This window comes from Microtus ochrogaster, chromosome 21 (genome assembly GCF_000317375.1).
Source record: "Microtus ochrogaster isolate Prairie Vole_2 chromosome 21, MicOch1.0, whole genome shotgun sequence".
In the NCBI taxonomy this organism is placed as follows: Eukaryota; Metazoa; Chordata; class Mammalia; order Rodentia; family Cricetidae; genus Microtus; species Microtus ochrogaster.
In genome coordinates, this window is record NC_022022.1 from 14,581,411 (window position 1) to 14,604,027 (window position 22,617).

General features: G+C 38.4%; 1 protein-coding gene across 1 annotated transcript in view; it reads right to left on the reverse strand.

Annotated features, from left to right (window-relative positions):
- The window catches only part of Plppr4 (phospholipid phosphatase related 4), a 36,657-nt gene extending 17,745 nt beyond the window's left edge, over nt 1–18,912 (reverse strand). The window contains exon 1 of the mRNA XM_005357193.2: nt 18,427–18,912. Coding sequence (XP_005357250.1) covers nt 18,427–18,648 — 222 coding nt within the window. The 5' untranslated portion in view covers nt 18,649–18,912. The remainder of the gene's footprint in view (nt 1–18,426) is intronic.
- Between the last annotated feature and the right edge of the window lie 3,705 nt (nt 18,913–22,617).

Here is a 22,617-nt window from a genome sequence, read left to right on the forward strand (position 1 = left end):
CTCTGTGGGGCAGATTAAAATGCACTCACAACATGCTGTGGGTTTGATGGTCACAGTTTGCCTCCTAGTCCTCTACCTTGCCGGGATGCTCTCACCTGTCACCCTTTGCCTAGTCTTCCCACCTTTCTCTTCACTTACTCGTCCGCTTATCCACTTCCCCACCACTAACGCCACAAGGAGACTTTTGGACATATTCCAACTCATCTCACTTCCCGCCGTATTGGTTGCCATTCTCCCCTGACCCGAATCCAAATGTTTAACATGAACAGAACCCAAGAGCTACACCATGGAATGGAACGTCCTTCAATACCTGGCCTTGCTTCCAGTCTCACGCTTCCATCACGCCTCAGCTCGCTGCTGGCCACGCTCAGATGGTTCTTCATGATTTTCCTGTCAGAGTCAAATTTGTTCCTTCCCAAGGTCCTTTACCTCTGAGGCTCCTTTTCCTTTCATGTCCTTTCCCTAATTCTTTTCATGAAAGACATCTCTCCATGATTAATGGGATGTCCTGCATCCTCTAGCTATGGTGACCTTCGATCCATCTTCAACCTTGTCATCTCTCTTGATTTTTCTTAATAGTACTTATTAATTAAAATTACTTTGTAATTAACATTATGTTAGCAAAATTAGCAATTATTTAATTTTCTTCTTCTATAAACTATAAATAAACTACAACAAACACTTAATTAAAGAAGTAAGAATCCGCCAGTGTTGTTTATTGCTGAGACCCTGGAGTATAAAACTATTAGTTTCACATAGTAACATCCAATACATCACTTAGTAGTTATAGTGGCCAATTGCTACTTATCAATAGATGACTAACTGAATAAAAGTGTAAACCCTAATGTATTACAGTAACTATATTAAGTTGCCAGGTTTAGCAAATAAAAATGCATGCTAACCAGTTAAATAAACATTTCAGATTGCAATAACTAATTTCTATTGTAAGAATAGCCCGCTCAATGATTGAGAAATACATAAAAGTTATTCAATGTTTTTCTTAAATTTTGATTTCATTGGCTACCTGTTTGACTACCCTTAAAGCAATCGCAATGTAGTTTCTAACCTTTTGTTTTATATAATTTGTGAATTTTTCTTTCATTCAACCTATAACGCTCCAGGTTCTCACTACACAGGAGTTAGGTATCATAGAGAACATGATGTGCAATTCGCCATCCAGGAAAAAAAAAAAAGCCTAGAGAATGAGCTACTGTCAGTTTGGAAGAAAATATGAATTCTTTGCTATAGTAGTCCTGTCAATGCTAACAATATAGACTTATGCATTAATCAATGTTTAGTTTGGCATTGGGAAGATGGGGATTTAACTTTCCCCATTTGAACTTGATCCATGCAATAAACTTGCCGCTACACACACTTAATTCTAGAGTTTGGGAGGTGGAAAGAGGAGAGTTCCTGGAGCGTTCTGAGCAGACAGTCTAGCAGAATTGATGCAGTTCTTTTCCCAGTGAGCAGTCCTATCTCAAGACCAAGATGGAAAGTGACTGAGGAAGACACCCATCAGTGGCTTGCCTCTCCAGACGCCCACCGCCCCCATCATGATTCCCTTCTTTAGTTTAAGGTTTTGATATTTGTGGAATACATAATATTTATATAACTAAACAGGAAAGATATTTTATAAGAACATGATTAACCAGTGATGATTTCTGGCTATTTGTTTAAAATATAAATTTTCAACATAGAGTTATACTTTCTATTTCCAGGAAGTCTTTATTTGTAATGAACTGAGCATTAGGTTTATTGGAAAACTTAGTGAGGAATGGTGATTACTCTGCTTGTGGCTCTCTGGTTTTCAACTGGGTAGTTTCTATGGAACAAAACATTGTGTTGAAATATTTGTGTTTTATCTTATCTATTAGCATTTGATGACTCTAAACAGCTTGCTATTTTTTTCACACTCCTTCCTAACTTGGTCTACAGTGATAGTAGCTTTTCATCATGAACAATGAAGCAGTTCTCCCTGGTGTATTCATGTGACTGAAATTCCCATTTCAGTATGGATTAATATATTTTATCTTTAATTTAGTAAGTAGATCATGCCAGATAATTTCCTGTTTTGGAAATTGATGTGATTCATTGATTTTTAATTCACTTAATTTAAATCTTATTGCTTGGCAGATAAGTTATATTGCTGTCCTCATTTTTATAGGTGATAAGCATTCATAATAACAAGTGGCAGAGTTAGTTGTTGAACCTAGCTTATTCCAAAGTCTTACGTATTAAAAACTATTCTATCTTCCTTTCCAAATATTAAATAGAAATAAATGTTTCAGATAATGAATTAATGGCTTACATCAATTTAAAGGATAACTGTTAGCTTGTGGCTGTTCTGTATTTATCACTCTTTAGTGGAGATATGCATTAATTAGTATAAATAGACTTTATCTTAAATATGTGGTTTCTATAAAACTGGAAAGAATTTTTCTACTTATTTGAATGCTAAATATTTCACCATTCATCAGATTTCTCCATCTACTTTCTATCCTTTTTTTTTTCCTGGAAAATTTCTTGTGTCACCTACATGTACTTTGCCCATGGGAGTCAGATTTGTGATCTTCAGTGCCCATCTGGATAACGTGACGATCAATTTTTTAATGCTCATAAACTTACAAGTGAGCAAAAATTTAACCAATATAATCAATCTGAAAATAAAGTTGGCCGTATTTGTCAGAGACATATCCCCCATGGGACGTTTGTGCCTGATCACATGTGGACTCCATGCTCAACTACATTAACAATGACATAGCTAAAGAATGAAGGTATTATTTTCAGTGCATATGCATGGGCAATGCGAAAGAATGCTTACAAGTTTGCAGTGTAGTAGAACCAGTGGCGTCGGATGGCTTTCATGTGGCTAGGAGGGTCTGGTTCCAGTATGTTCACTGTGCCAGAGATCACATTGGAAGGGCTTCTTCAATTTCAGTTTTCCTATCTCTGAAAGTAGCTATGTTATGAGTACCCATCCCTGCCAGTCACTTGTGCTATTGTAAACAAAATGACAAATGCCTGGAATAGAGATTAGTGCTTTGATCCCATTGCTCACTTTCTTTTCTACCTCTGACTTCAGTTACCCATGATTTAAAAATATTAAGCAGAGAACCTATGGATAAATATGCAAAAAACCCATAACAACTTTTATTATAGGATATGATAATTGTTCAAATTTATTATTTGTGTTGCTAATCTCTCCCGGTTGCTAATTCCTAAGTTAAACCTTATCCTAAGCCTGTGTAAAAAGAAAAATGCACACAGGGTTTATATAAACAGCTTCAGGTACCTTCAGCCATTCCTGGAATAGAACTTCTACAAATGGTTTATGGCTGCTGCCTAAAGTTGTCCAGTGTAATTGTATAATGTTAGCAATATGCTTCTTATATTTCTCACCTTAATTTCCTAGGACTTTTTTTTCATGGAATTATTGAATACTGGCCTTTTTTTTTTTTATTGTTTTGGAGTTAGGTAGACTGGGTATATAGAATGGGTCTGATGCTTTCCCCAACTAACATCTTTAGGCTGTGGTCTAATCATACTTCCTATATTGCCATTAATGGTTGCTGATACAATAATAACTTCCAAATAGATACACATGCATTGGTACACACAAGCAATAAGTTACCTTGTGAATGAAAACAATGTCTATTACTAATCTCTAGGTCTTTTTGTCTTTTTCACATTAGTCAATTTTTGTAGCTGTATTATAGTTATCTGTGTTTCAGTCAAAGCCTGTTTCAATACCTTACTTGTTTTAAAAATTAGAAATAATTTTCTATCCCTTTGATGTTAGTATTTCCATTTTTTTCTTAAAAGGCCAGTTAGTTTTTGTTTTTTTTTTTTCATCAGTATTGCCTTTCCCACCCAAGTACAGTGGATTAAATCACAATGTCATTTAAATCTGTCGTACTTGTCTTCAAAAGTGTTTTTTTTTTTATTCTTGAGATGCTTAGCAACGGAAGTTGCTTTTGAATGGAGAACATTAGCAGATGAAATATGCTAATTTGGGAAAACATGTATAGAATTTTATATGCAAAGAATAGAAAAAGTTACACAGATTTTGATAGCATTTAAAATGAGATCTTGAAGATTTAAAACTTCTTACATAGCCAAGTATAGGTCTTTTATTCTTTAATTGTGATAGAGCTAAGAAAACAGCGAGAGCCAGCCTGCTTTGTGCAGGAGCACTAAGAAGGGAAATTACCCTCGGAGCGGTGGAAAAGCGGCTTTCAGGAAGAACAGATTGAGTCTTATAATTACTATGTACTGAGGAACTTGGGAGTGACAATGATAGGGCAATTTAAAATAAAATAAAACGGTAACTTTTGGAGCACAGAGCCGAGGGGAAGAAAGTTATTTCAAAAGATCACATTTGCTGTGTAATTGTTGTTTTTTTCTCATTTCAGTTTTTAAAGCCCAAATCTACAGCTATGTATCAGTTTTAGTGACATATTTTTGCAACCCACCATGGCGTCTTATCCAGGACAGATAACTTACTTGCTTTCGGCATGCTGATAATAAGGGCACGGTTCCTCCCCATTGGGAAGCATTCACTTTGCTCTCCACCTGGTGGAACACATACTGGTTCCTGTCTTGGGCCGATTTCATGGCCATGGATGATTCAGAATCCTAGAAGAGTCTCTTGAGGCAGTCACACCATCTCCACCAAGGGTGCTCAACAGACCCAGCAGTGTTGGATAATAATATCCAATGTTTTCTTTAATAAATACCTATCAAGAGCCTGCCTGATCACATAAGTCAGTGTTCAGGTTGTGATTAAACAGAGACCTTAGTGTCACTATAGATTTTCTAGATGAGGAAGGCAGATAAAAATTAAGAAAGAAAATTGAAAAGTCTACGGTGTCTGAAGACGAAAGTGGTAGTATTTACCTTAAGCAAGACCTAGCTTAGATGCCATCTTGTATGCAAGTAACCTGAGAAAGTATGGAACTGGTATGTTCTGCAAAATAAACTAGACAATATTTGGAGAAAGTAAATGGAGGTATAACAGAACTCAGTGTTATCTTTTATCAAGATTGCCCTGGATGTGGGATTGAGGATAGACAGCGGAGTCCCAAAGTAGAAGTAGAGTGAAAATTTGAATGCCCCCCAAAATTTAGCAAAACGTGTGCAACAACAGTTGCAAGGAACTTGTTTATGTGCGCTGCTCAAACTCAACGGGGGAGGGAAGAACTTTCCAATTCAAGCAACTTGAGTTCCAATGGATGCGGGGTAGACCTACCTGTCTACCCATTCAAGAGAGGAGATAACTGTGATGTGGCTATAGAGAACTCACTAGTTATAGTTGTAGTTGTGGAGACATGACAGGAATTCAGTGAATGGTCACTGAAGAAGAGAAAACAATAAAGGTCTTAATTGCAATCCAAGCAGCAGGGCCAAAAGGACAGTTTCCTAGGCAGAAGAATACTGGGTGATACCTGAGAGAGAGTGAGCAAACGTTCTGTTTTACAGCCGTTCAAACTGAGGTGTCTCTTGGTTGTTTAATCACAGCTGTCCAGCAAACTTTAATGTGCTATTTGGAAGGATGAAGCTCCACGGCATTCGATGGTTTAAATTTGAGCATCATCCTCACTCTCGAAGAACTACACTTGCACAAAAATTTCCAAGTTGTCTAGGTTTTCCTATGAGTAATGCCGCAAGAAATCAAAGAATATTATTATGTGATTTTTTCAAAGGAACAATTGTAGATTAATAAGAAATTTGAAATGAGAAGTCTAAAGGCCATTTTGACAGATATTCCAAAATCAAACACAATGGGAAATTTAGGACTGAGGCAATGACTCAGACAATAAAGTGCAGAGAGTATGAGGACCTGGATTGGATCCCTAGCACCCTTGTGAAAAGTAACCCAGCATGGTCGCCTCTGTAATCCCGGTGCTGGGGTAGAGAGAGGAGCTAGGAGGAACTGATGTTTTCTGATGAATGGTCTGTTTCCTGGCTCAGTGAGAGACCCTGCCTCAAAAATAAAGTGGAGAAGCTTAGCAGATAAAACACTTACAGTTGTGAGCCTCCTTGAGTCTCATAAAACCACACAAACCGACATAAAAACTGTAGAAGTCACATCTCTAACCCCAGTGGTATGATAGAAAGATGGCAGGCAGTAACAGGAGAATCCCCAGAAGTTCTCAAGCCTGTTAGCCAAGGTCGCAATCTCCAGGCTTTCCTCTGATCTTCACACAAGTGCTCTAGCATGTATGCCCCTGCATTTACACACACTATCCACATACACACAAAAGAAAAAAGAAAAATAATGAAATGGTGGATGAGGAACAGGCTTGATGTACACTTCAAGCTCCCACACATATTCACACACATACGTACACATGCACAAAATGTGAAATTCCACATAGCACTACATATATTTAAATAAAAAAATATTAATAGGCCGAAACGGTCTTTATTAAGGACTGACCACTAAGAAGGTTGTCAAAAAGTGGAAATATAAATTGTTTACAATATTTAGTATGTGGCATAGGGAGTAATTAGGAGGAGAAATTTAGGCTTGGAGGAGAAAAAAAAAAGGGACCAAGAGACACCAGGGAGATGTCAGGGACTGGCCAGCCAGACATGAAGGAAGCAGAAGGTAGAATGAAAGACAGGTAGAAAGCCCCAGGGCAAAATGTAGATAAGTAGAAGATGGTTAAATTAAGTTAAAAGGGCTAGTGGGACAAGCCTAAGTGCAGGCTGAGCATTCCTAACTAACAATAAATCTCCATGACTTTATTTGGGAGCTGTTTGGCAGCCCAAATAGAGCTCCATCTGCACTTGTGTGCTTTGAAAAAAGGCTACCCTTTTGTTTTTCACTCTTAAACACTTTCTATATTCATTTCTTCCTTAAAATCATAAAGTGTTTCACTTGCTCAAATCTATGATCTGTCCTTTCTAGATCCCATTGTATTTTGACTTAAAACAGAATTTATTGAGCATACTCGTGCTTAAAGAGAGAGGTGTGGATTCTGATTTTTATTTAGATGGTTCCTCCTACTTATCTGATTTAATTTCAGTTACTTCCTTGGGAATCTTATGATTTATTTTAGTATAAGGACTCTGCCCCAGACAAGTTAAGCAGTGTTCTTGATGTCTGTGTGACAAGGCCAGTAATTGAATTCTGCTCTGTTAAATTCCTGGAATCTTGTGGCCCCATTACATCTTATTGCTCCTTTGTCACATGTCACCATCTGGCATCTGTCTAATGCTTTTCAGGAAAAGTAGCCCCAGGAGTCAGTGGCCATGGCAGTTTGGAGGACAGACGGTTGGAGGGAGCCATGTGTGCAAGGGGCTTGAGCAGTGCCAAGAATGGGGGATGTTGGACATTTTCAAACTGCGGTCCTACTAATACAATATTCCCAGATCTAAGGTTCTTCGTGCAGTTTTTCCAAAGCCATTCTTGTTTTTGTTTATTTTGGTGATATCTTAAGAGTTTTAAATACTTAGAATTTGGACTAATTTTGTCTCCACTTTTATCTGCCTTAGTGAATTGCTTTTAATACATCAGAAATTGGGCACACCTAAGGCTCTGGATGGTTTCTCATCTTTGGTACTTCTCTGGTATTCCTGCCTTGGGAACATTGCTGTTCTAAGGATGCCTGGATCATAGCAGTTGTCATTCATCATTGGGGATAAAAATTGTTCATTTGCTGGTCTATTTAAACAACATGGGCTTTTAGGGCAAAGAAAGTCTTCTGTTCCTATTCTATTACTTCTTTATTCCTGATACCTTGATGGCCCTCAATGCAGAGTAAGTTAATGCCTATATAGGTGATTGAAAAGAAGATGACATATGTTTAGGCTATTCCTGTAATGTAAACACACACACACACACACACACACACACACACACACACACACACGTAGTCTTATTGTGTAGTTAAAATAATCCCATACTTGAAAGCCTTATTTATATCAACCATGCACACTAACAGAAATATTTCCTATTTTGAAGTTCTAATGATTTTGCTAGCATATGAGAATATAAGAAACTTACATTGGGTCTTCCCAATTACAGTGTTGGTTAGTAGAAAATAGTTACCATTCCTAGTATATATTTTACATTTAAAGGAAAAAATTTGTTCTATGTCTTTTTTTTTTGAGTTTGTATGAAAGTATTTAATAGTTGGTAAAAACACTAAAAAGCAGGATTATAAGACTAATTCCATTAATGAGTATTTAAGGCTCATGAGCAGTTCTTGCTACTCCTCTTTACACCTGAATATTCTGGGAAACCACACACAACGCACACAAATCCAAGCTTTCCAATACCCAGTGTAAGTGGGTGCTCTATGTCTTTAAGCCTGAGTATCAACTATATGTCTATAGCTCTAAGAAGACTGATGACAACCACTCAATGATTTAATAATAGAAACTAATATAACACTTAGTGGCTGCTTTATTACCTGAACATTGATGTGGCATTGGGCTTAGGGGCTGGGCTTTATGAGCATCAGCCTTAACCCCTGGCACTGAAGATTGCTTTCTCATACATGATTAGACACTGAAGTATGTGCATTGTCTTGGAAAGAGTTTTGTTCTTGAAACCAAATTAGAGATGAAGACCCGAGGCAGTGGATCAGTATTTCATGTGTTGAAAGGAAATTGCTTTGTAAATCTTTTCTTATGGGCATAAGTTCTCTTTCCCTGTAACATACAGACGACTTAAAAAAATGATACTAACAGCAATTTAATGCAACTGATATTTGACAGGTACTATTTAAAGGGCTTTGCATGTTTGAGTTATGCAATCTCCAAGATTCATTTTTTTTAAAAAGGAAGTTGCTACTATTATAGATGCCTTATGGATAAGAAAACTGAGCATGGAGAAATTACATGAATTTTTGTAAAGTTATTCAGCTTGATAGCTGGATTACTAACTCAAGGCATCTGGTTCCTGAGTGCACGTTTGTAATCACTGCATATGTTTTCCTTTCTTAGAAACATCTACCAGTGACCTACTCTTTTTTCAAAATCACCGAGAAATTTGAGAATTAAATATGGAAACATTTTCCTTTGGATATCATCTACTGCGTGGTGTGGATATCAAATGTTTCTTGATATCTTCCAAAGAAAAATGAGGTGAGTATATACTTACTTAGAGCGGCATATTCATTTCTAAGTATCGATTTCATTCCAAAAGAGAAACCATACAGATATTTGCCAGATATTCTGTTTTTCTTTCTGCCTTGAACAAATAGTCCATAGTGTTTTCCCATTAGATGATAAGATAAACCTAAGCAGAGTTTCAAATGAGGACTCATGCGGACCACAGACAGAGACACCACCCTCCAGTCTTTCAGCAGTCTAGAAGATACAATGTTGCTGACACAATGCTCACTGTCATTTACTTTACAGTTAAAAATGTTCACACAAACTAAATACAACAGTTTTTTTTTTTTAAAAACTACATACACTGGAGATGTAGCTCTGTGGTAGAGTTTTTGCACAAGTACACTAACCCATGGTTCCATAGTTCTTAGCACTAGGAAAAAGCAAAATGAAAAACAAATGCTGCCACTATTAGCCTTATTTAATTCATGCACTCAATAGAAGTTTGCAGAAGAATTCCTTCCTCAGAGGAAATAAGCCAACAATGCTTAGATGTTGTTTCCATCCAAGGAACAAAGAGCCATATCATAAGTAATCAGTAAATAACTTATTTGATGGATAAATAGATTTCCATGAAGATATAAAATTAATCAACCCCATAACACCATTTTAACATCTATTTGACAGAGTGTAATTGGTCCATTGAGACTCCGAGTGTGAGGAACTGGTGTGTGAATCTAGAACCTTTAGAGCTGGTGGTTCACCTGTAACCAGTCTCGAAGAACAGTTTTGTTGTGCCATGTTAAATCGCTGATAATCTATCTTGTGTGTTTCTGTTCAATTTTTCAACAATATTTGTCTGTTAGCAACACTGATAGTTTTCTTTTCTTTGGCCAAAATTACATTTATTTTAATCACACACATTTCATTTTCTCCTTAATATGCATAATGGGTTGGCCAGCTTTAGAAAAGTCAGAAACCATTTTGATACAACAAACAAGCAATTATCCTTTCCTATGTTGATTGACATTGTTTTGTTTTCTGATTTAAAAACAACCAAGAAAAAAGTAGTGGACTTCAGTGCCAGTTAATTTAGGGTCTAGTTACTCTCAGCAAAACACCTCAGCATTAATAGCATTTTTATTCTTGACATTCAGCATTTAAAGACCCACTTGACCAGAAAGAAATTATCTCATTGCATGATTATCTGGAATTTTAATTCTAATCTATTCTAGAAGGTACCTTAGAACAATCAAGCCAGTTCATACTTTAAATATAAACTTCACATTTCCCTATTATGAGATAAGAGAACATTGCTGGTTGATATTCTTTCTTTTTCTGTTGTATGTGTATGTGTGTGTATGTGTGTGCATGTGTGTGTTGCATGTATGCATATGTATGTGTGTGAATGAACATGTTTATAGGTGTGTTTGCATGCAGAAGCCAGAGGTTGCTGTTAAGAATTATCTTCCAGTGCTCTTGCACCTCATTCACTGGGACAAGATCTCTCAATTAAACCCAGAGCTCACTGACAGGGTAAGTCTTGCTAGCCAGCTCGCTGTGGAGATTTCCCTGTGTGTTGGCCACCATTCCCATTTGACATTTATTTAGGCATCTGAGGATCCAGCTCTGGCCTTCACACTTGCCGGGAAAATGTTTCAACTTCTGAGTCCTCTCTTCAGTTTCTAATAGTTGAGTTTTAAACAAGTTCCTCGACTTCCCTGTGTCAATTACTTAACTAGTAGAGACGAGTTAATATCTGCTCTGAACCTGTGTGTAAGAATTAGATAACAAAATATTTGCAAAATGACATTAAAGAATAATGGGAAATTCAGTTATTTTATAAATAATGTTGTAAATCATATACTTATTTCTTCCAGTGTTCCCTTTCCTCTCTGTAAGAGACTCCATTCATACCAAGTGAAGAAATTGTGAAATTACACATGAACAGTTTGGCAATGGGACAGAAAAACGTGATTTTTTTACTATTTTTATATTTCAATTCAACCATACTCCATCAAAAAGGGGGGTAACAATTCAGAGAAGCAACAGATCCCATCCTGATTACTGTAAAACGCTGCTTAATATGATGCCATGAAATGCACCAAGAAGCTGGCGTGAAAGCACACACACACACACACACACACACACACACACACACACACACACTACATCTACATGCTGAATTAGAATGACCTGCATGAACGATTATTCAGACCAGAGCATTCTCTTATAAAGAATGGGAGCATGGTGGAAAAAGATGCAGAAATATTTTATGAACCAGAAGTTGGGGAGGACTACTGAGAAATAGTGTCTTCTAGACATTACAGGGCCATTCTTTCATAAGTTCCCACAGTTATGGTTAGTTGTGCAAGATCAAGCCAGTCAGAATCACCTCATGGATGGAGGAGTTCACAAGGTCCTAGTTGATGGTCACCGAGGGAGGCTTAGTCAGTTTTCTTTAGGGTTGTGGCCCCTGGTAGGTTGCTTATGCTCCATATTGGAAACATTAATTCAGCATGTTATTTATTATTATTATTATTTAAAGAGAGATGGCGTGAAGTTAGGAAGGGGATGTGGATGGTGGTTAGGGGAAATTGGAGTGGGAAGTGGGGGTGGGCATGATCAAATCACACTATATTTATGCATGAATTAAAATATAATCTATTACATTATTCTAAAATAAAATACATTTAATAAAGAAATTCTAGAAATCATAATAACTAGGAAAGAGCATTACAATAGAAGTCAGGAGAACTGAACTTATTCCTGGTCTGATATTAACTGTACACAGCTTAAGTTAACTCTAACTCCTTAAAACAGTTTTATTTTACCTGACAGAATTGAGACAGACCAGATGTTCTTGGATTATGGAGTTAATTCTGTAATAAGAGTTCCTGACTTTGTATTTTTTACAAGAGTGTTTGCTTGGGGCAAAGCCTTGGCGTCTATATATAATATATAGTCACACCAAGAGGACACTTTTTCTGTAAATGAAATTTGTAACACACTTCCCGTATAAAAAGCAACCATTGTATCCCAGATGCAAAGTCATCTCAGACAACTTGAGTCCCCAAAGAAATCTCTAAATTTCATTCCTAGAGTAGGTTTCCAATGATCTCACACACGCTTCACCCTATGTTCAGGTTTCTGGACATGTCTCTCCTAACCCTGGTTGGCTTAGCCTCACTTTGTTTCTACTTTCTAAGAGTCATTTCCCTAGCTCCATCACTTGTGAACTCGCTCCACCCTATTCCACTTCCTTAACCTCTCAGTTCCAAGCCTGTCCTAGCCTGTGCACAGCTCCTTATTAATTTCCACGGGTGCCTGGTGAATCCGTTTGTTCTTGCTGGGAGGAAAGGATTCTGTAAGTGAACAACCATCACAGTTTCAAAACATCCATACCAAAAGGAAATCCCTTACCGCTGATAGGAAATAGTACCAACAAAGTCAAATTGAGGAGTTAAAATGCACAGAAAATTTCTATCCTTCAGTTCTGACCCAATCCCAATCATACGTATCTACGCGAATGACCTCCAATACTAAGAAGCTAGGCATGTGAAAGAGAGGCAGGTCTCTATTCTATGTCTTCACTAAACCTAGCATTGTTACTGGAAGCATGCAGGATGAGCGTGGTGCAACCACAGTGTGTGAGAAAAATGGGTCTGTACTCAAATCTTGGCTTCATCCTTTAATTGTAATATGCCTTTGGTAAGATATTTTTCTACATGAGCTACAATTTTCTGTTTAAAAAGCAAAGATAATAATGCCTTGTTTGAGGTTAGGCATAATTCCAGCACTTGAGAGGCTAAGGACAGAGGGTGCAAGTTTGAAGCAAGCCTGGATCTGTAAACTGAAATTGTCACAAAACATAGCTAAAGTGAGAAGGCAAACAACGAAAACAAACAACAAAAGAACAAGAACAAACTACCTCCTTGTTCTGAGGAGTAGTGACAATGTAGCCAGAGCTGCCTCCACATAAAGAACACTTGAAATTCACCATACTTTATTATTATTATAAATAAGATCTTTGTCTCCTACATCATCAACAACGCTACCATTACAAATCTCTGAGGCTCACAGGCAAGAAATAATTTCTTTCCTGATATAAGTGTAGGAGTGATTTACTCATGGAGAAAGATAGAGATTGTGCCTCAGAAGAGAAGAGGAGAGGAGTCGCTAACAGAAGGTTGTGTGCTCCATACTTGGTGTTGCAGAAGTGTCCTGATTTAACTCTGTCTCTAGGACTAGAAATCTCTTCGCTTTCTCTTGACTTTCTCTTTTGCATCAATTTGTGGATTGTAACTAACTGGGGAGGGGCGATTTGCCAGCCTCTCTCACTTGGCAGGATTTGGAGTAGTTTTTGAGGCGACTATCTCTATCCAATCCAGGAAAGAAGGAACATTCACAGTTACTATTTTGGTACACATAAATGCAGAAATGTTGTGATGTATTTTTTCTTGCTGATATTAGTTTCATGTAAAAACAAATCTATATTTCACAGAAAGATCATAAACTTGAAAAAAGATGATAAATAGCAGAAATGTGAATTCATGGTAATGAAAGTTAAGATACAAATTTCTTGATAAGAATTCTTGATACAAACTTCTTTCTCAAAAGAAGTAATTTAAATTATTTTGAGGTTAAAATACTGTTTCTGATATGTTTTAGATGCCAAGTGGAGAAGCATGATTTTTTTTTTCACACCATCAGTGCTTATATGCCTCTGTGTGCAGAGTTTTGAGTGTGTGCTTGTATTTACATGAAACAAAAAATTTCAGTCTTGTATTTATGAATATACCTGTAAAACATGTGAATAACATTTTAAAAATTTCCTCTATTTCCATGGGTAAGCATTATCCCAGGAATTGGAAATGATGCTACAAAGTTGAAGAATATTTAAATAAAAAAATCTGTGACCCACTAATTTTACTTTCAGAATTTCCATTTTGGGGACTTTACAAATGACTTACCATGTCTTTACAATACATATTGAATGATCTTTGAATAGTGTGAATAATGAGAAAAAATTATGAGTCTGGGCACAGAGGGATTGTTATAGTGCTTAGCATAAAGGGGATGCACCCAGACTACAACCCTACCTGAATGTAACGCTGGGTGATTCAGCCCCAAAAGCCCAAAAGCATACTATCTATGCTCTGAGTTGCAATCAACAACATAGACAAGAAAGCTATCACTTGGAGAGGACTTTGCCAATTAAAATTCAAGAACATTTTGGTCTACTTTTGGTTAATGTAAGACTGCCTTGGATATATACTTGTGTGGGGGTCCTTCCATAGTCTCAAAAATGTTGCTCAGGCTGGCTTCAGACTCCTGGACTCAAGTGATCATCCCACTACTTGTTTTACTAGGGAGGAAGCAAATGGAAGTAACTTTGTTTGCATATACATTCTCTCTGTAAGTAGAATGCACCAGTCTCCATGATGCTGAACATGAAATCTGAATTGGTACCTGCTCTACCTCAACCTTTGCTTTGTAAACTTGGCTGCATTATTTAATTTCTATCTATTGCTTTAAAAAAACTAGTTAACAATGTTCTCTTTCATTTAAAAATTAATTTCTTCATTTTGTGTGTATGTATATATGTATGTATGCATGGTACATACTTTGATATAAAGATTAAAGGGCAGCATGTGGGAGTGAGTCTGTCTCTCCTTCTAACCTTTCCACTATGAGGATGCCAAGGATTTAACTCAGGTCACTGGGCTTGAGCCATCTAGCTGGTTCATTGGCTTCTTTTTAAAAACAGAACCACTGAAGACTGAGCAAGTGCATACCCTTCTAAAGGCTTCATAAATAATGGTCAAATTTCCTATACAAAATTAGGAACACTCCACTGTCCCTACCTGTGGCCAATATTACCAAGATTGATTCAAAGAAACCTATGAAACTCAAAGGAGATGGCTTTCTGGGGATCATTGTGAACTAATGAAGTAGACCTTGTCCAATCTAGCAGTGAAAGAATCTACTTCAAGTCAAGGGCAATTGTAAAAGAGGAAACAAAAGAGCACAGTGTATCCATTTTAACACAGGCCTGATGCTTTAACCACAGAGTACATTCTATAGCCAAAAAACAGGCATCTTATTTTCTATTATAGGTGAATATATGTGTGCTCATATTGAGCCTGTGCCAGGTGGTGGCGGCACATGCCTTTAATCACAGCACTGCGGAGGCAGAGGCAGGTGGATCTCTGTGATTTCAAGGCCAGCCTGGTCTACAAGCGCTAGTTCCAGAACAGGTTCCAAACCTACAGAGAAACCCTGCCACAAAAAAACAAAAAACAACAACAAAAAAAGAAAACAAACAAAGAAAACAAATAAACATACTGAGCCTACATAATTTTTATCCTATCAAAAGAAGTGTGGAATGAGAGAGCAAACATAATCAAAATTATGCACTATAAGGCACTGGTGATAGTTGAACCAGGTCAACTCATCTTTAAGGTTTACTTTGTTCTCAATCAACCAAATGTTGCTATTTTTATGCCAGAATTGCATCCAAGTTGATTATAACACTCTCTGGTCCACTTCAAAAATTTCCCAACTAAGTTCCTTTGTGTCCTCTATGTATTATAAATAGCAATCCAAAGCGGTCAAATATGTTGAAGAAAGACAGCTTTGTCCCCCACCATCACAAGACTCCCACACCTTCCCCCTAAATATTGGTCCTCTCTCATACTTTTTGTTACCTCGATTATGATATCTAGGCTCTGGGTCTGATTTGTGATGCAAGATTTGCTTGTGTTTTGCCAGTCTATCTTAATCCCTGGGATCCTGGGAAAGTATGTTCCAAGGCCAAGTGCTATCCTTCTGGTGCTTTATATTGACATGTTAATTCAAGCTCTGTTTATTCATCTTGCGAAAGAGACTCATCCTGCAAAGATTCATCCCACTAGCTTCAAAATGAGTCATTTCTAAGGAGCTGGGTGGTGCTTCCTGCCAACTCCTAAATAGCTGGAAGACTGATGCTTTCCCCAGTCTTCTGCAGTCTCTTTAGAGGTTCATCATGCATTTAAGGTTAAGGAAGATAATTTGCAATCCAAATTTGTAGCTCTCTATTAGAAGTCTATTACCCCTTGCCAAATACAATGCTGTAGGTGCTCATTTAAACCTCATGAAGCAGGCACAGTGGTGCATGCCTGTCACCCTAGTATATGGAAGAGAGACAGAGGCAGGAGGTCAGGAATTCAAGGCCTGTCTTGATACTAGTTAGTTTGATACCACCTTGGGCTCCATGGAATCCCATTTCAAAACATAAAGAACAGAAAGCTAAACAAGAAAATGACTACAAAAACGAATCTTATAATAAACTGGACGAATGGTTTCAAGTGATCTCTCTGTGACTTGTGTCAGAGTAGGTCAGAATAAAAGTAGTGATTTCTACTCCTGGAAAATATATGACATTTATAAGATATTTGTACCCAGAGACACCATTCCCATGAATTATAAACACTTTTACCTTTAAAATCCTAGGCTAAAGGGTATGTATTTCGTAAACGTTTCCTCAAAAGTTTGTATTTCTATTATTTAAGGGAACAATTAAGTTTTGGTTTGTGCCCTCATTCAGAAAGTGTTCCTGGAAGCCATACAGCTGTGTTCTAGTGTAGTCAGCTTCCAGTTGATCTCAAGTGAGCATCTCCTAGAGACAGACCCAACAATTCATTAATATATTTCCAGTAAATTTAATAGCTTTAGATGTGATTAAAAGTGCTTTAGCAAGACACCCCACTAAATGGATTAGCAATGCCACAAGTGGTCTAGCCACTGGAATGCAGGCAGCCTGGTTTTCTAATCCTTTATTCTGTTCATGGAATCTTCTGGGCCCACAGTTTTCAACCACCCAAGCAATAGCTTCAAGATTCTTTGTAAAAGGAACAATAAAGAAAACAATGATTTTAAGCAAACAGGACTCTCTCTCTCTCTCTCTCTCTCTCTCTCTCTCTCTCTCTCTCTCTCTCTCTCCCCCTTTCATTCCCTCCTGTTTCTCTACTTCTTTTCTATAGGTCCTAGAGGAAGGTGTCACAGGTCATTTCTCTGAAGCTTATGCAGGTCACATACACCTCTCTTAACACTTAAATTATTTCAAAATATATGGCACGTAAAAGAAACTACCAAATATATAGTTATCTCCAAGGACAGGCTTGACACAATATTTCTTCTTCAAGTTTCAAGGCAATGGCTCTTGCCCAATCCAGACACACCTCTCAGTCATCAAATACAGAATCTGCTACCTATCTGTACTTGGAAGTGAGAACCTCCATGTTTGGCTGAAAAGACAACGAAGGAAGGCTATTTTTAATGCAGTAATAGTTTTAAAATTTTCTATTCAACATAAGATGTAATTACATGGGCACAGTTTTACCTTTAAAACTATTAGATTTTCCTAAATGTATGCAATGCACCCTGTCTCCACGTATAATTTAACAAACCCCTTGCTTTAAAATGTCCTCCGAATGCAATGGATCACAGTACACGGAATCCTGTACCTGTCAATCTTTACACCCCTCCCATAAACTGTTCCTCCCTCAAATGCTGCATTAGGTAAGCCAGAGAGGTTCATTATCAGTGCAACCCCATGTTAATTGCTTAACTGTAATACTGTTCAGGTCAGAATAAGAGCACGGATACAAATCATGTGAACTCAGATGATGTCATACATTTAAAATATATATTCACTTGTTTTTCTATGTATCTACACCATGCTGTATAAATAAATATGAATATATGTCCTTGCACACACCCACACATAGCATGGCAAAAGGCCAACAGACTGATGATTGACATCTAGAAATGACCCAATTTTGGAAGCAGATGAAGTACCATAGCAACTGTAGTAGGAGAAGGGTTTGGGAGGGTTAATAGATGCCACATAATCCTAAAACCACACAAACATCTCCTACCCTATAGCTCAGGCAAAGCTGTATGCATTTGAATTCCCACCAAAAGCTCAGAGTTCTAAATGCCGTCAGCAAATTGAAAACCACAAATTCCAAATATAGGCATCACGGCCCCTCCGGGGCACTTATGGACCCTGTACACACAAGTACTACAGGGCCGAAACTAGACCTATACTCTGACAGGTATCCCTTCCCCTAAGGCCACCCAGCAAGGCACCCCTAGTGTTAAGCAGCTAGCTGGTGCTGGCAGGTGTCCTCAGGCCGACTCAGGGAAGCTCTGGAGAAAAATCTGTAGGGGGAAAGGGAGAGGGTCCAGCGAGGATAGCAGTGACGCACACCCTGGTGCTTCGGTGTGGTCACCAATCTTACCGAGGACCCAAATTCGTTCCGGAGCTGTCCGGAAAGATCTGCATTATGCCAGGGCCCTGGGCCAACTCACCTCAACGAAATAAAAACAGGGCAGGAGGGTGACACTGTCCTTGATCACTTTGCCCTTTGGCCTCTCCTTCGCCGACATCCCCGCCGCCTGCCGGGCTCCGCGTCCTTCCCCGGGCGAGGTGTGCACCGCGCGGGCAAGGCAAGCTGCCTGCTCCAGCCGCAAGCGCCGGGCGCCGCTGATGTCACATTCCCCGCGGGCACCGCTGGAGCCAGCGCGCTGCATGCAGCGTACCCGCCTTCTCCCCGCCCCTCTTTGCAGTAACCCCGCGGTTCCCTGAACCCGCAGGTCTTCTTCTTCAGCACTGCGTTTGCCCAGGTCGGGGTCTTGCTGGCAAGGGATAGTCTGTTCCCTCCTCCAAGCTGTTGCTGCTATGGCTTCCCCTCCCTGCCACTCTCCCCGTGCTCTTCGCCGCCCAGGCGAAAGGCTCCTCCGCTGGCTGTCGGAGCTTGACGTCAAGAGTAGGGGGGGAAAACTGGCGAAGCACTCCAGGTTTCTGCAGAAGCAAGGCTGAGGAGCCAGGCACCTGGCCTCAGATGGTTTCCTATCTGGTATTTGTCTTAGCTTCCTGGAGAGCAGAAACCTGCGCAGCACCCCTGCCCATAGCAAGAAAAGCTCCCTCAACCTGTGCAGAATTAAAACTCGAACTTCATTCTGATAAGTAGGCCAAGGAGGGAATTTACTGGGAACTGGCTGCTACCCAAGAGTGTCAGCCCTGCCTGCAGATCTCTAGGGAGGTAACTCCCAGGAAGCATAGAGAAAAGCTTGGTTCAGCTGGGGACCTAAGTGAGTGTTTCCTGCATTTGAAGAGATAGGGTGAAGTGGCATCGTCATAAACCCCAAAGGCGAGGAAAGGTTCTAACTTCACTCTTTAAAAAAATAATAATAATAAATTTATTCATTTATTTTACTTTGCAACAGCAGTTTCCCTTCCGTCTTCCCTTGCCGTTTTCTCCCGCTGTACCCCACCTCCCTTTTCCAACCTCACTCTTACTCCCTAGCACAGTGTGGGAAACACAGCTATACGATGGAAGGAAGACTCTAAACACTGAGGTCTACGTGGAGCCCTTTACCTGATTGGCAGTGTCCATGGTTTCTCTCAACTTTGTGATTCTTTTGGCAACCACTAGAATCAAGTAATACAGAAGAAACACTCAATGAACAAAGTAACACACCATGCTTATGATCACCCACTTGGGTCATTCTAGGTCATTTCTAGCACTTTCAAATGCTCCTCATCAACCACATGACTTTGAATCCCCAGCCTACTATTCAGCTGGCTTTTCTTATTGCTGCTCCAGTGGGTTTTGGGGGAGTTAGGGGCCACATCCACTCACATTCATGTTTAACTACCCATGCAGCGTTCTGCCAGGATTAGGTTACAGAGTCCTATAGTATACTTTCCCATCCGGATGCAACATACTCAGTGACATTCTATCTCCAGGTAAACCAGATGTCTATTTGAATAGCAAACTATAACAGAATGAAAATATTACATAAGATCTTGACTTCCTGAGACTTGGGACCATTGCTTTAAGTCTCCCCCACCCTACGATCTTAGGGTTCCCTTTTTAGTTGGTGATGGTTCAATTTCCATTGACCATGGTTCCATCCGTACCTTTTTATTCCACCTAAAATTTGTATCTTAACTTTAACTACATCATTTCTGTGCTCCCTACCATTTTTTTTCAAGTTTATATAGGAATTTGATCTTTATAGTTCTTTGACATGATAACTTATCAAAGGCCAATATAGTCAGTTGAACTTTAACTCACTCAGAAAATAGAAGCCACGAAAAACACTATTATTATCTTTTAAAATCGAGTACTCCCCACCACCACCCATAACCACTACCAGGTCTTACTTTGATTGGCAGAAAAACACTCAGTCCCTACCATCTTCAAATCATTCCTTATCCCTCATACAATAGCCAAAATGGATTTCTGAAAAACAAATACTCATTTCATTTCTCTGATTTACCTTCTAGAAGCTTCCTAACCATGCAAAAAAACAAAAAACAAAACAAAACAAAACTCTTTATTTTATCTTGAAGGGTCATAGTCAGTTCTGTTTGTTGGACTTCACTGTTTGTTCTGGGCCTGAAGGTGAGGGAATCCAGTTTAGCTTCTCACTACCTCAAAATCTTTGCACTTACAGTGCCTATCTGTTCACAAATGCAGTTCTATCAACATTGCACAATTAATTGCCTATGCACTTCATGTTTCTGCTCAAAATTTGAGTCCTTGAAAAATTTTTCATTCACATAATAAATAACAGTTCCAACCCAAGGCTTACCATTCCCTCCCCCTCCCCCTCCCCCAACCCCTCCCCTCCCCCTTCTTCTCCTCCTCTTCATCCTCCTTCTTCTTCTTTTTAGATTTTCGAGACAGGGTTTTTCTGTAGCTTTGGAGCCTATCCTGGAACCAGCTCTTGTACACCAGACTGGCCTTAAATTCACAGAGATTTGCCTGCCTCTGCCTCCTGATTGCTGGGATTAAAGGCATGCGCCACCACCACCTGGCTTGTTCTTCTTGTTGCTATTCTTGTTGTTGTTCTTTTTATTCTTCTTGTTCTTGTCTTTGTTCTATCTCCTCCTTCATGTTTACTTCTTTACATCTATGAGTGCTTGTCTATATGGATGCTTACACACCAGAAGAAAATATTGTACCCTATTATAGATGGTTTGTAAGCCACCATGTGGTTACTGGGAACTTAACTCAGTACATCTAGAAGCTTTATTATTTTATTTCATGTTTAGAGCTTACTACTATTTTAGTAATTGATCAAATATTTCACCCATCTGAATTTTTAATTTTTAGATGAGAAAACTGTTTTAAAATGTCTCTCCCCATATTTTATGGGAAGTCTATTTCCCTCTCCGAGCACTTTCTGCCCTGCTTCCCAAAGCTACATGATCAGTTCTCTTGAAGAATTTCTCTTTTGGAAAAAGGCAATCAGTTCTTACACTATCTTTTCAAATGTTGTAGAATAGGCTTCTACTTGGAAATAATACTGCTAATTTAAAATTAAAAAGACTTATGACCTTACAGATAAATGCCATACACATATCCCAATGAGAATGTTTATTGATAAAGGGAAAGTGGTTTGTGCTTGGATATAGGAACTCAAAACCAATGTAGAGACTACTTTTTCCTTAGTTAGCTGAGAAAATTGACGGATTGAATAATGATGTCAAATGCATTTGGGGGATTTTTTTTCCAGGTTATTGGTGCTGTGAAATATTCTGTCTTGAAATGTCAGAGAACTGCTTTTGCAGTGGGTGCCCTTTTTCAATGGAAGGAGATTTCCACTGAAAATATTCATGTTCCGGGAAGCATATTAAACTGCTTCTACACAGCTATTATGATGAAGATCTCTAAGTAGCATACTTAAACAACTTATCTTGTCCCAGATGTGAATTATTCACATGGTAACAATGAGTAGAGAATAGTTCTTATAAGAATGTTTCCTGGTGTCCTCAATGTTGAAGGTGGTTTGTAAAAATGGTTTCATTTTTTCTACCAAGTTCTATATAGCTGGCCCTAATTTTCTTTTAGTTTACAGATAAGTGTTATGTTGATTAATCACTTCATGAGTGAAAGTTTTGAGTAATACAAGCAAATAAATTGTCTATCTTTTTCCTCTCTTCCTACATTGTGCAAAAGTTTCCCATATACCTTACTGGAGAGCAGAAAACAGAAGCTAATTAAAATATTAAATGGCTACATCTAGCCAGTTCAAATATCCCATCATTCTTGATGCTTCTTATACTTAGTTCCAAAATCTTTTTACTTTTCAACAAGATGTTACCTTTGTAACTTATTCTCTTCTTATTTGCATGGGCATCAATTTAAATTTGGTTTCCAACATAATGACAGAACCAGTTGATATGCCAATATGGATGGGGGAACTTTTGCAAGACACCCCCCCCACCCTTTGGATAAAGAGCTACAGTAGATCAATGGCTGTTGAGGGAGGGTAGCATGCATATACCCATACCTACATATACAGACGTATGTTTGTGGTATATATTACATGTGATATATATGTATGACATATAGGCATTATATATATAATATATACTATAAAATATACATTACTTTATAAGTGACAGTATTGAGTATGTGTGTGTAATGATAATAGAGACGAGGTCATGAGTTTAAGAGGGAATGGGGGCACAGGAAGAGTTTTAAT